This window comes from Protomyctophum parallelum (assembly GCF_964188405.1).
Source record: "Protomyctophum parallelum genome assembly, chromosome: 6".
Taxonomy (NCBI): domain Eukaryota; kingdom Metazoa; phylum Chordata; class Actinopteri; order Myctophiformes; family Myctophidae; genus Protomyctophum; species Protomyctophum parallelum.
Window position 1 is genome coordinate 37446533 of NC_139701.1, and position 16048 is coordinate 37462580.

Here is a 16048-nt window from a genome sequence, read left to right on the forward strand (position 1 = left end):
TGTTACCTTGCTGGGCTGGCACAGGCTGCAGCATGTTTGTGTCTATGCGTGTGTGTGCCTGCCTGCGCGTGTGTCTGTGTTTATGCATGCGTTTACCTGTGTGTGTCGTTTCTGTTTGGCCATGTGTGTGCTGGTGTGTGAAGTGTGCTTTGGGGCGAGTGGGTGGGTGTTTGTGCAGAGAGGAAGGATGGAAGTATGGAGAGATGGATTGGAAGGATGACACAAACAGGGTAGAGAGGTAGGAGGCTAGTGTCAGGGCCCCAACTCCCACTCCCAGGCTGGATGCAGTATCTGACAGCTGACTGAGAGTCTGCAGGCCCCCTCTCTACAGTCTCACCAAAAGGTCAGCACTTCAATCAGCCCCACTCCCTCCTTCCATGTCTCTCTTTCCCTTACCGCAGAACAGCTCACATATAGCCCCCCTGATGCACTGAAATCCTCAGTGTTACTCTAAACTCAGAGTTTACAACCGTATACATTTGTATACAGTGTATTATACATTTGTACACTCAAAGTAAAAAAGAAATCACACACGTGTGAACTGAGTGGTGCAATCCCCCCCCCCCCCCCCCCCCCCCCCCCCCCCTCTCTCTCTCTCTCTCTCTCTCATTAGAGACACAGCACTACCCCTCTCACTGTTTCTGGCGCCCCCTACTGCTATTATTAAGTCACATACTGGTGCTCACTTATGTACATACAAACAAACAGGTACACACACAGGTACATACACACACAGGTGCACGGACATTGCTGCTTGTAGGAGTGGTTGCACCACTCAAAAACAAGCAAATGATGCATTTTGCAGTGATGTGTGTGTATTCATGTGTGCGTTTTTCATGTGTACTAGTTTTCTAGTATTGACTACAATACAAAACTAATTTCAAGATTCCTTTCTATACACGAAAGGGGTAATTCTGGTGTCCTTCAGTGTATAGAAAGTCATATTTGACTCATCTACTGAAGCCTTTTTAATGTTCCAACCCTTTAATTTTCCCTCCAACACATCTAAGCCATCTTTACTTACTTACTCTTTACTTCCAGACACCAAACACTTTCGATATCCGGGCTTGCCATAGGCAAAACACTTTCTCTGCAGATTAAAGATGCTGCTCATAAATTACAGGGTTTGTACTGTAGGATATTGTCAAGTAATGGTTACAGATGACTTACCCACTAGGCTGTCTACAAAATAATGTATAAACTGTAAAGTATGAATTTTGCCTATTGTAGTTGCCAGACTGCATATCATTAGTGTCATCTAAATAAAATGACTAAATAAAATATATTTTTTGATAATGGTAACAGTCAAAATCCAAAAAGCTTCTGTGTTCATTTAACAGTGTCGAGAGTTAGAAATTGGACACTTTGTAACACTGAGTTACAATACAGTGACTCACAATGCCTTCTGTATAGGCAGCAGGTTTGGTTAGTCATACAGCATTTTTGGCAAACATCCCATTGCTGTTTTTAAGTTATTAATGACGGCCCCATCTGTCATCGTGCTTAAGTTTGTCCCGATGTGACACGGAAGTTTGTCCCCATGTGTAATGTAAGTTTGTTTGGATGTGTAACGTAAGTTTGTCCCCATGTGACACGTAAGTTTGTCCCCATGTGTAATGTAAGTTTGTCAGGACAAAGAAACTGCCGTGTGATCGTGAGCTTCTTCTCATTCCACAGCAAAGGCTTTTTAGGGACACCCACAGCTGTCCCATACTGATGCAGCCAGAGATCCCTGATGTGGGCCCCCAGCCAGGCCCATATCATTTTCTTTCTCTTATGACAGCTTGAGCTGCAGACGCATCACTTTATTGGCTTCATGGCTTGAAAATGTATACATTTTCAGCAACACCAATATTGTGCAACAAAGTTTATACTGTTTTATACTCAATATACTGTAGGTTACAAATTATTATGATGAAACTAGTCTTAATTTACTAAACACCCCCTTGTAGTGCTGTGTTGACCGGTATTATTTTTTGCATCATGTATATGATTGGCCTATTCACTATTAAACTAGAAAAAGTGGCCTTCTGGGCACAGGTCTCCACCAGGATAGGAATGTAGGACATTGCAGCTTGCCTTCATCTGGTGGTTGGATAAAAGGGCAACAAAAGTAAATTATCCACAGATCCGTGCAGTTAGAGGTAAAAACACTTTTCGGCCAGTTATAGCGCCACCTTGAGGCTGAGTTGAAATTGTTCATGTGGCATTTCGTCCTCGGCCTAGTGGGAATGTGCGTGCACAATTTCACGCGATGTGTTCATGATTTGCAGCATTTTGTTTGAAACTGAGCACTCCTGTGAACTTTGGAAGCCAATCTTAACCAATCAGGATGGAGTCTGAGAAATCTGAAAGACCGGTTTCGTTGAATGGCTCTAGAGAGACTGTGTACCAATTTGCGCGATGTTTGGACAAAATCTGTAGGTGTACTGTGCAAAAACTTGTTTTGCACAAAGCGGCCTCCTGGTGGCGCTATAACAGGCCGTTCTGGAAAGTTCGGGGCAGAGGTTCATCGTTGGCATCCAGGGAGTGTGTGTGCAAAATTTGGCATCGACCGGGTTAACGGTGGCCGAGATTAGCTGCTCACGGACACACACGGACGGACACACGGATGGACGGACGGAGTGCAAAACATACTCTCCCCCCATGCCTTCGGCCTGGTGGAGACAAAAATAAGTGATGAACAAGAGCCGGTCAGTGTTCCTCCTCTCCAAGCTCAGAACCACTGCTCTAGCAGCCATGACCACCCATGGAACAAAATATTTTGAGATGAGGGTCCGCAGGCAAATACATTTAATTGTATTGGCATGAAAACGTTTGAGCACCACTGATATAGCAACATACTGTAAAAAAAATAATCAGAAAACAGATGGAATGTAGAAGACATTTGTCGGTCTCAGGTCTGAATGAGTTAACAATGAATAGTCCAACTACGAGCTCTCACAAAGATGAGAGCTGACTGTGCAGCCAAGGGACCACTCAGGATGACACAATGCGGTGTCACAACATGCCATGTGTCATGTTCTCTTGGGTACAGACTGCACAACCTTTTAATTACACACCCTTCCACAGATGGATACGTAAAATCAGCATGAGTGGCTTTTGAGTAAGAGCACTTCTAGCTAATCCTTCGTCCATTTTATGTTGACGCATAGGAGCTCAATGCCTTTATCTCAATGCACAGCACTTGAGCACTTAGGTCAGAGTTCATTTATGAGGCACAGCGTTCATTATGTGGTTATTGTGGTTTTGACAAATTCCAGTGTTCAGTGCGCCCTTAATACACAAGGTTGCTAATGTAAAAAGTACAATTCTACATAAAATGCCTAAGGTGCTGGGTTAAACACCTAAATGTTAGACAATCAATTATAGTCGAACAACTACAGACTTAGTTTTATCCTTCGACTTCCTTATTATGCCCAAAAATGATTGGATATACAGGTTTTGTGGCAATTGTGGAAATATTAGACCTTAATTGTCGAATGTTTAAGCATGTTCTAATCATGTATACTTTAGTTTACCTACTTTACCTAACATTTTGGACAAAATAGCAAATTTTACATTGAGGTGCCCAGATATCCTATCCTGTTACTGTGTACTACAGTACAGTATATCCAAATGTCTATTAAAGTATCCACATTTTCCAAGGTGTGGGAAGAGATGGACATTTATAAGTGGCTGACTTCAGCTGAGAGAACAGAGCTAGCACATGGGAAGCACATGGTGCATTTGGGCCTTTTATTGTAGAGAGCACCATTATAACGAGGTGAAGGAAAGAGACTGGAATAGAGTTGGGTTTCAATGTACCATAAATCTGGATTAAAGAAGGGATGGCTTTGACACGGCTGTTTCATCTCACCTCTCTGGCAGGCGTTACAAACTCCTGTGTCTCCACAGGCCTTTAGACTGACTGATGTGTGATGAGTGATTGAGTGCAAGTATGAGTGCGCGGCTGGAAAGAGGGAGAAATGAAAGAGACAGACAGATAGGAAAGAAGAACAGAGAACAGGATGTGTGAGGTTTTCAGAATGCTTATTAATGGAAAACGAGTTAGATCCCAGTCTATAAATGGACCATCAGAAACATATGAAATGTGACCATCCTGAACCACATCTGCCACATGTATAAATCACATGTGTACTTGGTCTACTTATTGGACTGTTGTATTTTATCTCAGTTAATCTATTTTACTGTATAAACAAGGAATACTGGAGCGAGGTTAGAGGATCAGGTAGGTAGGTAGTGAGCTATGTATGAACTATGAACACAATCAACATCTATATATATCTATAAACACATTTTACAATGAAATAAGAGCATAGAGCACACACACATTTCTTGGGAGTTATGGCTGCTGGCCAGGATATACTCCTAATGAGGTGAGAAGCCAGAGACTGGCATGTATTCTAATAACCTCATAATAGTCTTAAAATAAACTAGGTGCCAGTTTCATCATCGTTATTATGGTTATGGCAGTGTTTTGATTTGAACGTGTACATTGAGTTAAAGCACACACACACAAACGGAGGGTTGTTAAACGCTCTGGAGCATTTTGACATTCAAAACAAAACCGGTTGTGGTTTCAGCTCCAGAAACCTCACGTGGAAGAGATGTTGTCGCCTCCTGGGGCGAGTCTGGCCTGAAACCTATAGTTATATGAAACTAGAGAAAAGGCCCGTTTTCCACAGGATGGCGTGCTCAGGGCCACTTTTCCTGGCATCGGCACAGAACCTGCAGGTCATCGCCTATGTATGACTCACACAACAAACATGCCCTTCTAGCACTGTACATTTAAAGAATATCAAGGGAGTGACTGCGGGCTCAATAACAACCCACAACAGATAAACCACCATGCAAGACTGCACAGTGACTAACATAACTTCTCATCAGTGGAGAGAGACACCTCAAAGACAGGAAGTTTCTTTAGCTAGGTCATGTTAAGACATCCAGTTGTTGCTACACGACAGATATTTGATGACTGAAGTACTTCCCTGAAATGGTGATTTGACAACACAACTCTATGACCCGCACATTAGACATAGGTTTGTTGGCAGTCTGCTACCACAGGAACACTTCACTGGCATGTACTGTATTAGTGTGACACAATCTATTGAATGGCAATTTGTAAATAGGGTAATCTACTGCCACCAAGTGGCAGAAAGCATAATCACTACACAGCAGCGATACTTGAACTTTTTTCCATCACATCACACAATAGGGACACCATTTGTTTTACCTGTGCTTTCGTCCCAATGTCGTCTGCTCAGTAGTTTTGCACAAACCTAAATGGAAATGTTGGGCCTGGTCTAAACCAGTTGTTGAAAGGGGGCACCGGCATACCATGCACGTCTCTTAATAACTTAAATATTTAATAATAAAATAAAGATTCATCATAGGTCCAGAAGTACATTTCCTTAAGTACTGTACTTAACTACAATTGATGTATTTTTTGTAAATAATATTGTACTTTTACTACACTGCAATTATTTGAAACCTAGATTTTGATTCTTAAAAAACCCACAGTAAGGCAACTACTTCAGCCCTGTATACGATTTGCAAAGAAACACCTTTTTGAACTTGTAGATCTGCTATTTTCTAAATACTTTTGTACATTTGAAAACCTGTGAAACAGGACATTCTGCATAATGAGTACTTTGTACTTGTGGTACTTTACGCACATTTTGATACCAATACTTTTTATACTCAGTATATTTTGAATATTGGATTTTCACTTATTTTCATGGGAAAATAAAGTGTTTTCCCACCGGTGACCAGAACCAACAACACCTACCTAGTACACACTGCCACCTTATCATTGATCTGTGCTCAACACATTTTCATCTTAGAACATGTTTACTATTGTGTCCAGTGTATAATTAATACACAAAGACGGTAAGACTAATAATGCAAAAACGGCTGCAGGATAATTCCAAATAAATTTATTGATAGTTTCATCCACTGTACAAAGCAAGCACAAACTTGCGGTTACTGACTTGACTGAGCTGAGAAACAGATAAACATGGACCGCTTTCAGTTCCTTCAAACCAACAAAAGGTTACCTAGAGGGGGGAAACACAGAATGGCCAAGTTTTACACACAAAAAATAAGACTAGTGCTTCATCAATTGACATTCTAGTCACATTTCAAAATATCTTGTCTTGAATTCAATGGCCTATGCTCCCAACATTGATCCTGCATCAAGAATGGTAGGCTTGCACTACACAAAATCATGAAAATGTACAGTTGAGGATGGAATTGGAAATTAACATTAAGACCCGATTCTACAAATGTCTTTTAAATCCTAAAGGTTTTCTGAATAACCTATGTTTCTATGTCAGTGGTGCTCAAACAGTTTAAAATAGTGGTTAAAAGCTATAAGGTGACACAGATGCATCCTCAGGTCTAAATGGGTTAAAGATGGAAAGCGAACACAACAGCATTGCTTTGAATTGTCCCATCAACGATGGCTGAGATGTCATACCACAGGAGTCTACTCCAGAGCCTTGACGATGGCTTCATTGGCCTCTATGCTGATCTGAACCTCTGCCTTGGCCTCTTCGCCGGACACAGTGGACATGTCGAGCTGGGCCTTCTCCAGGTTGGCCTTTGCAGCCTGAGGATTGACATACAGTACACATGAACATGAAACATTTCCACTTGAAACCACTAAAATGCAAATGTGCATTTTCTGGTCACAAGCCAAAGCCAACATCACCATCTACCTATAGCTTTTTGGAGAAAAAAAAGGAACCTTCCAATAATGGCTGGCAACCTGCCAATATGACTCGTATATTGGTAGGCTGGAAATACTTTTATTAAAAACTGGATATGCATGACGTGGACCAGTAATACTAAGAGCTCCAGTTAGAAGTCAAACATTATAACCTAGAATAAAGTAATAAAAATTAATCTTATTCAGTAATCAGGTCAAAGTTTTGTTTTGACTGAAGCATCTAATTTCTTAACTGTATCATAGGTCATGCGTATTGATTTTTTTGTATTTTTAAGAACGCTTCACCTTAGGGAGACTGGAGACAAACAACCACCATCTGTATTGAAATAATTCTATAAATGACTGGCCATAAGCTTAATGTTTCAGCAGTAAATCAAGATCAAGTTCAGACTAGACCTCCAACATGAACAAAGCCACCAACTAGAAAAATAATAAATACTGTACATAAACAAACCTTCTGGGTCTCGCCTGACTGCTAAAAATCAGAACAGCAAGGTCAGACAGGGAGGAAGAGAAAAATGCAAAGAAAGACACGCCTAGCAAATTCCCACTGCTTCTTTGCTCTGAAAAAGCCATTTGTCACAGTGGCGATTAGAAAGGAGAAATGCCAAACGTAGCTGGAAGTTAAAGGTCTCCCAGTGGGGATTTGACACATCTGCTATAATTCAACAGTGACTGACCTTTCTCTCCTTATTAACAGCACGGGCCCATGTGCATTGTCATCATGGAGTGGGGAGGAACGAGGAAATAATAACTCTTCTACCGCCACAGAGTCAACTTGACAGTGACACAGCCCAAGGTCAAAGTGTGAGACACCTCTACGGCGAGCGTGTGATTATGTGCCGTATTAACAAGATTGACATTTAAACAAGGATGTGGTGTTGCAGCCCAACTACTGCCATAACTATGTACATCATCAACAACTGGGATGCAATCATCAGTGCAGGAGGGGGGTAAATCTATTACAGGGTCAAAGAAGTGTCGTCAAAACCCGTCTGCTAGCCTGGCATTAAACTGGCTTTGAGGGCCTATAATTACAGATGCCAGGACCGAATTGAATGGTTACGGACACAGGTGCTCACTGAAATCTCATTAAATCATCAGATGCAACATATCGAATACACTAAATCACATGCAATTGGAATTATTAAGACAATTTGCTGAAACCTTTACTCTGCCCTGACTAACACCATGCGATGGGTCAACAATTAGCTCCCAATAGAGATGGGAATTATTGATTAATGCATTAATAGTTAATGGATACGTTTTGATAAGCTTATCGTTTGATTAACCGGTTGATAAGTGGCGTTTAAAAAGAAAATTGGAGAATCTTAATTTCCCCAACATAAAAATCTACACTTTGCTGATATACAGAAATAATACAAAAGCCATATTATATTCCTTAATCAAATAGTTATTTGACCTTTTGCGATACAGGGCCAGGCAATGGCAGGCGTCTTTGTATGAGAAATAGAATCAAATGGAAAGTGCACCGTCTTGTCCGTCACATCACATACAAAAGCAGAGACGTTTCGATTAGTTATTAACTGTTAAGTTTAACCGACTAATTTCTTAACGGTGATTAATCGATTAACTATTAAGAGTTCACCCAAAAAATTTACTTATTTTTGATTACACACCCCATGAAGCCTGAATTCATGGAGATCTTTTTTGTTTGTATAATTCCTAAGCCAATAATTTAATGACCGGGTCATCCGTCCTTGGGTGAACTACTCTTTTAAGGTTACATTATCTCCTAATTTTTTATCCCACGATTTTGCAACTAATTTTTTGTAGTGTCAATTATTATAATTAAGTTTCCCTGGCCGGACGTAGCGCGTGGAAGGAACACGTTATTTCGACAAGTTCCTTTCCCCTCCATCAGGCCAGGGGGAGGTAGTTTAGAAACCAGGATTACTGCATGTTTTGTGTGGGTACGTACCCTAGGCGGGGACACGGGGAGAACATGCAAACTCCACACAGAAAGGCCCTTTCGCAAACCCAGCCTCGGGTATGGGCACGGAGGAGAGAACACGCCCACAGCGTCCCCAGCAGGAATCGAACCCAGGAGCTTTAAGGTTACCTTAATTCATAAAGGTTACCTTAATTGGGAGCTAGCGATGTTACGTCATCACAAAAGAAAAAGAAAAAAGACCAATATATGCTGTAAATCAATAGGCTTTGGCTTTAGGATGCAGCAAGTTAGTTCCCATTAGGGATGGAACGATAATCGTTATCATAGTTTATCGTAATAAACTCACAATACATTTTTAATTTTTGTGAAAATTGTCCTCCGGCATACACTAGGATGAATTCGCTTTTGCCGAGCTGCAAATTCAGTACAGAAATAGTCAATCTAAAAAAACATTTTTTATCTATTTTTGGTGAATGTTCCCTGCAGAATAGGGTTCAAGTGTTTAACAAAAGTGTCATTTTAGGTTTTAAGCATATTTCGATTATCGAGATGATATCGCCAATTGCAAAAAGAATTGCCACAATAATCGCAACATGTAATTTTTATATTGTCCCTTCCCTCCTAGTTCTCATCTCAGGGGTTAAAGCAAAAACAATCCCAAGACTGACATTTTCACTTTTCAGACCATGTCCCAATATGTGATTTGTAAAACGTTGTGAAAGGGGAACCCCACAACCTTGCATTGGTCTACCCCTGCCCTAGACAAGGGATAAAAGTCAGTGTAAGAGAAAAATAAATCATAAATTTATAACATGGCACGCACACTCCCGCACAGTCCACACCAATTTTTGGGGTGGTGAAATGGTGTTTTCCCAAAGTTGCCTTTACTGAATGTGTGTGCCAATCCATGCTTCATTTTATAGAAGCAGCTTTAGAAGTTCTGTTGTATTATATTGCTAGTCTGGCCAATCAATTAAAATACTCATATCTTGAAATTATTACTGTAGGCCCTACAGTAATAACTGACTGGCTGGCTGGCTGGCTGGTTAACGGACTGAGTGGCTGGCTGGCTATAACTGACTGGCTGGCTGGTTAACGGACTGAGTGGCTGGCTGTCTATAACGAAGCCCCCAGTAAGGCTATCCAACGTTGAAGATGTTTACTGGCAAAATGTTGGTTGGTTGGTTGAAGGTTTGACTAATAGATCTTAATTACTTTGTTGTGGTACTTTAAGGTTTATTTAGCATATTTAGAGTTATTTTTGCTCTAAACACATTGATTATAGTATAGTCCTGGATAACACTGCAGAATCCCACTGATTTTCCTCCGGAATCACTGCAGAAAAACTGAAAAAAAAACCTGCAGATTCCGTTTGGCCTTAGTCATAACACTTCTCACTGCTAGACCAGGGCAGGCTGAGGCGGGGAAGAGGGGCTGCTTGAGCCCTGAGGAGTGGACGTGCACACCCGGTCGTTATTAAGTCTTTGTATTGAGTTTGTGCTTGAAATGTACTGTAATTCTACAAACTGTTAATAAATATTTCAATTAATCAAAAAGCGGATCGGCTTGGCACATTTTGTTGCCCCCCTCAGATCACTTGACTAGCATAGCAAGCCTGCTGTGTTGTGACTGCTTCGGTCAGGCCATTCACACCACGGCCATCGCTACATTGTACACATACCCCCCCCACCCCAATAAAAGATTTTGCAGATCTACACAGATCTCATAAATGGTCCCATGAACTCCTCAGGACGTAAATCTGTCCTGGGGATGGAAAACTTTAAGCCCTGTCATCTGTAAAAGTCTGGTCATACTCACTACAATGTCCAGCTGGTCGAGGGCGACAGCCTCCTCTGCTAACAGCTGTACTGATGAATCTGCGTTGACTGTGATCGACCCGCTGCTTACTGTGTGTACACACACACACACACACACACACACACACACACACACACACACACACACACACACACACACACACACACACACACACACACACACACACACACACACACACACACACACACACACACACGTTACTAATACATGACACTGTGGTGCATGATAGATCATCTCAAGCACATTCTGAGCACACAACGCTCAATAATTAAAGAGTAATAATAAAGTACCCACTCCCTATGAATATCACTTAAGATTCCTGATATGACAGACCGTGTCGATGGATTGTCCATTTTCAAAGGACCATGGGGATTACGTATTTTAGTTTCTTGGCAAATTGCTCAATAAGCAGCATTACAAAAGAAGGGCTGACTAGACTAATATCATTGTTAGTCTTGTCTGGAACTTCGGTGTGGAAGATTTATTTCCAAACTGAGAAGTGCCAGACCAACCAATCTCCCCAGGGATTATTTTTCCCTGTGGCAGATTTGTCTGGTTTCCAGGCTAATACTGTAGCCGTTTCAAATGACTTGATTTGCACACCTACAAGGTGCAAAAATCTACAAATGCAAAAATAGTTTTAATGGGAAATGTTCTGGTCAGTAGACCTTCATCAGGCTATCAGATAACGTCATGAAGGTCTACCGACCAAAACGTTCTTTACCATTAAAGCTATTTTTGCATTTAAAGCAGTCTTTTCTTCAAAATGTAATTTGAAGAAATTTGAATGACAAATACACACCAGGAAGTTGCAAACAATACAAAGACAAGACATATTGCAAACAAACAAGTGATTCAAAAACAGACATCAATACCACATTAAAAATAAACAAACTCTGCCAAATAAAATCATTAAGACCTACGCCAGACCATTCCACTCTTATTCTAATCCAATCTCACCAAAGTATTTGGCAGAGGAACCGTCGTCATTGAGGACTGTGACCACCCCGGGCCTGAGCACCTGCAGGGTGGGCACATGGGCAGGGAGGATACCAAACGCACCGGTCAGCGTGGGCACGTCGACCTGTTTTACATTGGCATCTTTGAAGAACACCTGGGGAAACACAACGTGATACATTCAATTATCAAGTTTTCCTTGTCTGTGCAATATAACCATTATAATGGCCAATTGAAATCTGACAACTCAAGACTGTAAGCACTAAGTAGCCTCCTCAGTAAAAAAATCCATATTCTTAATATTTTAAGAATTACTATAATAGGCCATGTCAACAGCAATGAAACACAACTGGTTTAATGCATGCAACTTTGTGTTATGTAAATCGCCAACTCTGTATTGAAGACAATGTCATGCTAACGTTACCATCTAGCAACCAAACCAGACAATAATATCCTGGAACTCGTTTAAGTAATGATTATAAACGATCACTAGACAATAACAATCATCCAGGGGTTACTGGTGCATATTACTTAGTTTGTACTGCAAAGTCGTGCCTTTTACTGTATAGTCAGTGAATGACAGCTAGCCACTGCGAACGTTAACTTGCCTTGACATTTAGCTGCAGCTAAGCTAGCCCAGCAAACAGTTAGTTTAGCTGCAACAATACTGTTAACTGAACCTTCTGCATGATGTCAAGGTGACCTGTAGTGTTCGCCAAACAGTTCTGCACACTGTCAACGGATACATAATCCCCATCATCACTGAGTGAATAGTTTGGGTAACATTAGGTGGTTAGCTAACTTAGCTTTAATAGCTAGGCCTCTACTAGCAGCCTTGCACGCCCACAACGGCGTCACCTACCTGGGTTGGAGAGGCGAATGTGAAGGACATCTGAGGTGCGCCTGAGACTGCTTCAGCGTAGCAGCGCGCGTGCCTCAGCGCGGGGAGAGAACGGCGGAGAAATCTTGCTGCCATCATACTTGCGGAATAGTTTTTAATTAGGATTAAACCGAATCACAGGGATCCCCAAGCCCTTGTAAAGTCAGTCAGTCAGTGTGTGTGTGCCGATAGGACAAGGACGTTGGTTGCCTACCCATAAAGCATTATGGTAGTGCCCCAAAGCATACAGGAAAATGTAGTCCGTAAACCGGAGAGGTGCAAGCTGGGAGATGTGAGTGTGTAGTCCATAGAGGTGTAGTCCATATCAGAGCCGAGTTACGACAACTCTGAGGCGAGGTTACGACAACTCGGTCTGAACTCCGCTCACTTATCATGGGGCCAGTCCCATAGAGTGTATATCTAATATATACTATCTATAAATATATACTCTAAGGCCAGTCCTTGCTTAGAGTATAGGGCCAGTCCAGTATGGTGGCTCTCTCGAAAGTTTATGGAATGCATTGGCTAATTTGGCTTTACAGTGACAAACCATAGAGTTATTATTATTATAGAGAAGGCACCCAGAGGAAATCTTGAGGCGAAATGGACATAGTGGCCAAAAGAAGGTATTGCAGTTTGGTAAGGTCTGGCCCATACTCTATGTGACAAACTAGTTACAATTGACATGAACCACGTGACCGGGCTGTTTTTTGTGACAAACTAGTTACAATTGACATGAACCACGTGACCGGGCTGTTTTCTGCCCCCCTCAAGCTTTGATTGATTGATTACAGTACATTTTAAGCACAAACTCAATACAAAGACTGTCAACTGTGAGTGGACGACCCAATTAAGCATTACACTTGTTTACAACAGGGTCCACATTGTTCAATTCATCAAAACATTTAAAGACATACAACCATTTAGAGACATACAAATAGACATTTCTATGTAGCTAAAGAACAGAACAGGAATTCATCATATGGGAAGCAAAAAAGGGAAAATATACAAGCACTGGGAAAATATACAATATACAATATACAGTGAGGGAAATGGGGTGGGGGGGTGGGGGGGATTCAGATTTTACAGAGGCCAGTTTCGAATTGCAGCCATCCGTAGGTGCCCTTTGAGAGCGGTTTTGAAGGAGTCAAGGGATTCACATGTCTTAATGACTGTTGGTAGGGCGTTCCACATTTTGGTGGCATAGGAGCGAAAAGAATTTAGTCCCTTGTTTGTGCCGAATCTGGGTTGTACATGGTTTGTTGCACTCCCTCTGGTGTTGTGGGTGTGGACTTCGTTTACATTAAGGAAGTATTTAGACAGGTACATGGGTATCTTGGTGGTGTATCGAATCTTGTGGACCAGACCCATTGCAAGATGCTGTACTCTGTCGACGACCCTAAGCCATCCCAGCCTGTCAAAGTGGGCAGGGGTGAGGTGGGTTCGGGGGGTGAGGCCAAGTAGGAGCCTGACCAGTTTGTTTTGGGAGGTCTGGAGCCTTGTTTTAAGGGCCTTTGAGGTGCTGTGGTACCAAGAGGTGGATGCATAGTCAAAGAAACCTTGTACGAGGGCTCCTGTTAAGGTCTTCAAGGTGTTTTTGCTGACCAGTGAGGAGATCCTGTAAAGGAATCTTGTTCTTTGATTGACTTTTTTGATTACGTTGGTGGCCATTTTATCACCGGAAAGATTAGCCTCCAGGATGGAACCTAGGTAGGTAATTTGATCTTTTCGTGTGATAATATTGTCACCCACTCTAACCAAGAAGCCATCTGCCTTGCTGAGTTTACTATTTGATCCGAAGAGGATGGATTCAGTTTTTCCCAGGTGTAAGGATAGTTTGTTATCAGCGAGCCAGGTGCAGATTCTACCGAGTTCAGAGCTGAGGGTCTTTTCAACCTGCAGTTTGTTCCTGTCCGAGACCAGCAGTGCTGAGTCATCTGCGAACAGGAACAATTAAGTTGCAGTCACAAGCTGAAGTCATGTCGTTAACATAAATTAGGAACAGTAAAGGCCCTAGTAGCTCTGGACTGGTCCACCGTCCATATACCGGTAGTAGTCAGTTGTAGTTTATGTTTATCATTGTGACTATCACTCACTAATCACTATCCAATATCCATACTATCATTGTGAATTAAGTGAGTCCGGTGAATATGTTTATTCTTTATTGTAAGCAAGCCCAACTGCCCAAGTTGGTACCGTTATAGGTGGCTGATTCACTATTTCACATAGCCTACATAGGCCTACCCTGCCGCAAGGGGGCAGAATTATGCTTACAATTAGAAACAGACTGGCAAAACCGGGATATATCTGACTGGTGCACTGCAGTGAGGATTCCGACATCCCATCAGTTTTGTTGAATGGTAGACCATTAGGACCATACACTGCCAGTGGGTGGCGCCATGAGAATACTTGAAAGTCCAACTTGCTTCAAGGATGAATTTGACACTTTGCTCTTTGAGTATGCGTGTGTCACTATGTGTGTGTGTGTGTGTGTGTGTGTGTGTGTGTGTGTGTGTGTGTGTGTGTGTGTGTGTGTGTAAAGGTACTACCCAGGGTAACTGGACTAAGGCTAAGCTCAAGAACTTGTTTACAGCCAGGCCCTGCTCATAGAACATTTCATGGTAGAGGTTCAATGCCTTGTCCAAGGGCACTTCAGCGGTGGTAATTTTAACGTGCCGGTCCGGGGATACGAACTAGCGACCTTCCGATATCAAGACCGCTCCGCAAGCAGCGGTGTGTGTGTGTGTGTGTGTGTGTGTGTGTGTGTGTGTGTGTGTGTGTGTGTGTGTGTGTGTGTGTGTGTGTGTGTGTGTGTGTGTGTGTGTGTGCAGAGAGAGAGAGAGAGAGAATACCACCCCCTTAAGATAAATTTATTTTGTTACACTAATAAACAATTAAGTTCTTATAAAGCAAAAGCATTACGTCCCCTGATACATGTAATGTGTAGGCCTTTAGCTAATAGCTACCCACTTTTAGGTAGGCAGGTGACTAGCCAAGAGCCAATTGGTCAGACTCTCACTCTCAGTGGAGATGGTTAATATGGCCAAGACTCAGGCATTATTTATACAGCCCAAATACGCCACCCCCTTTCTTCCCCCAGTGGGAGAAAAACAAAACATAAAACAGTGATGACTGACACCATTAAATAAGAAACGCTCCAAGCGAACTGATCAGCTCTTCAATCACCCCCCTTACGTCACGTGGTGCGTCTCTGACTGGGTGGTGGGTGTGTCTTATGCATCAGGGTTTCATTCATAAATACTTTTAGCTTTAAATCAAAATTAAAGTGTTCCGCGAGAGTTTGACGGTATTGGCTTTGCACATGTACCCCCATATGGACCGTGTTAATTGATTAGGTGAGTGGTATCTCTACTGCGTGCATGCATGTGTTGTTTGTACTGTATAAACCACTTCACTCCTCCTAGGCTATACTGTATGCTACCTCCTGGCGCTTTCATACTGAAAATCATTAGAACAAGAGAAATGTCCGCATGTTTATTGGTTTATTGGTTTGCACTTTCGAATTTTGTCTACTTTATCCATTTTGAGTTTATACTTCAGGTTAAATTTAATTTGTAAAGTTATACTGATATTATGTCGCATTCATTGGAAATATGGTGAGAGCCACTGCGAGGAGCGATGTTAATTTTCTTTCCCGGAGCAAAGAAATTAGCGCAGTAACGGGCAATAAGGACTTGGATGATTGCATTGGCGGCGGCGCGCC

The 16048-nt window shown here is 42.0% G+C and overlaps 2 protein-coding genes across 2 annotated transcripts in view; one reads left to right on the forward strand and one right to left on the reverse strand.

Moving 5' to 3' along the window:
- Positions 1–5924: 5924 nt before the first annotated feature.
- On the reverse strand, positions 5925–12556 carry atp5f1d (ATP synthase F1 subunit delta). The gene is made up of 5 exons (XM_083768189.1): positions 12307–12556; positions 11448–11601; positions 10467–10555; positions 6482–6613; positions 5925–6059 (listed from the first exon to the last, which is right to left on the reverse strand). Exons 1-4 carry the CDS (start codon positions 12421–12423, stop codon positions 6491–6493), a joined length of 483 nt encoding a protein of 160 aa, XP_083624315.1. The 5' UTR covers positions 12424–12556; the 3' UTR covers positions 5925–6059; positions 6482–6490.
- A 3043-nt stretch (positions 12557–15599) lies between these two features.
- The window catches only part of cbarpb (CACN subunit beta associated regulatory protein b), a 25537-nt gene continuing 25088 nt past the window's right edge, over positions 15600–16048 (forward strand). The window contains exon 1 of the mRNA XM_083767668.1: positions 15600–15680. The gene's annotated coding sequence lies outside the window, so the exon portion shown is untranslated. The remainder of the gene's footprint in view (positions 15681–16048) is intronic.

Bases quoted from the DNA above. Each gene is read 5' to 3' on its own strand.
- atp5f1d (XM_083768189.1), bottom strand. From the start codon at position 12,423: ATGATGGCAGCAAGATTTCTCCGCCGTTCTCTCCCCGCGCTGAGGCAC. The intron at 11,602-12,306 runs GTAGGTGACGCC...GTGTTTCCCCAG, and splicing joins CATTCGCCTCTCCAACCCAG to GTGTTCTTCAAAGATGCCAA. The intron at 6,614-10,466 runs GTGAGTATGACC...GTCAATCCTCAG, and splicing joins TCGACCAGCTGGACATTGTA to GCTGCAAAGGCCAACCTGGA.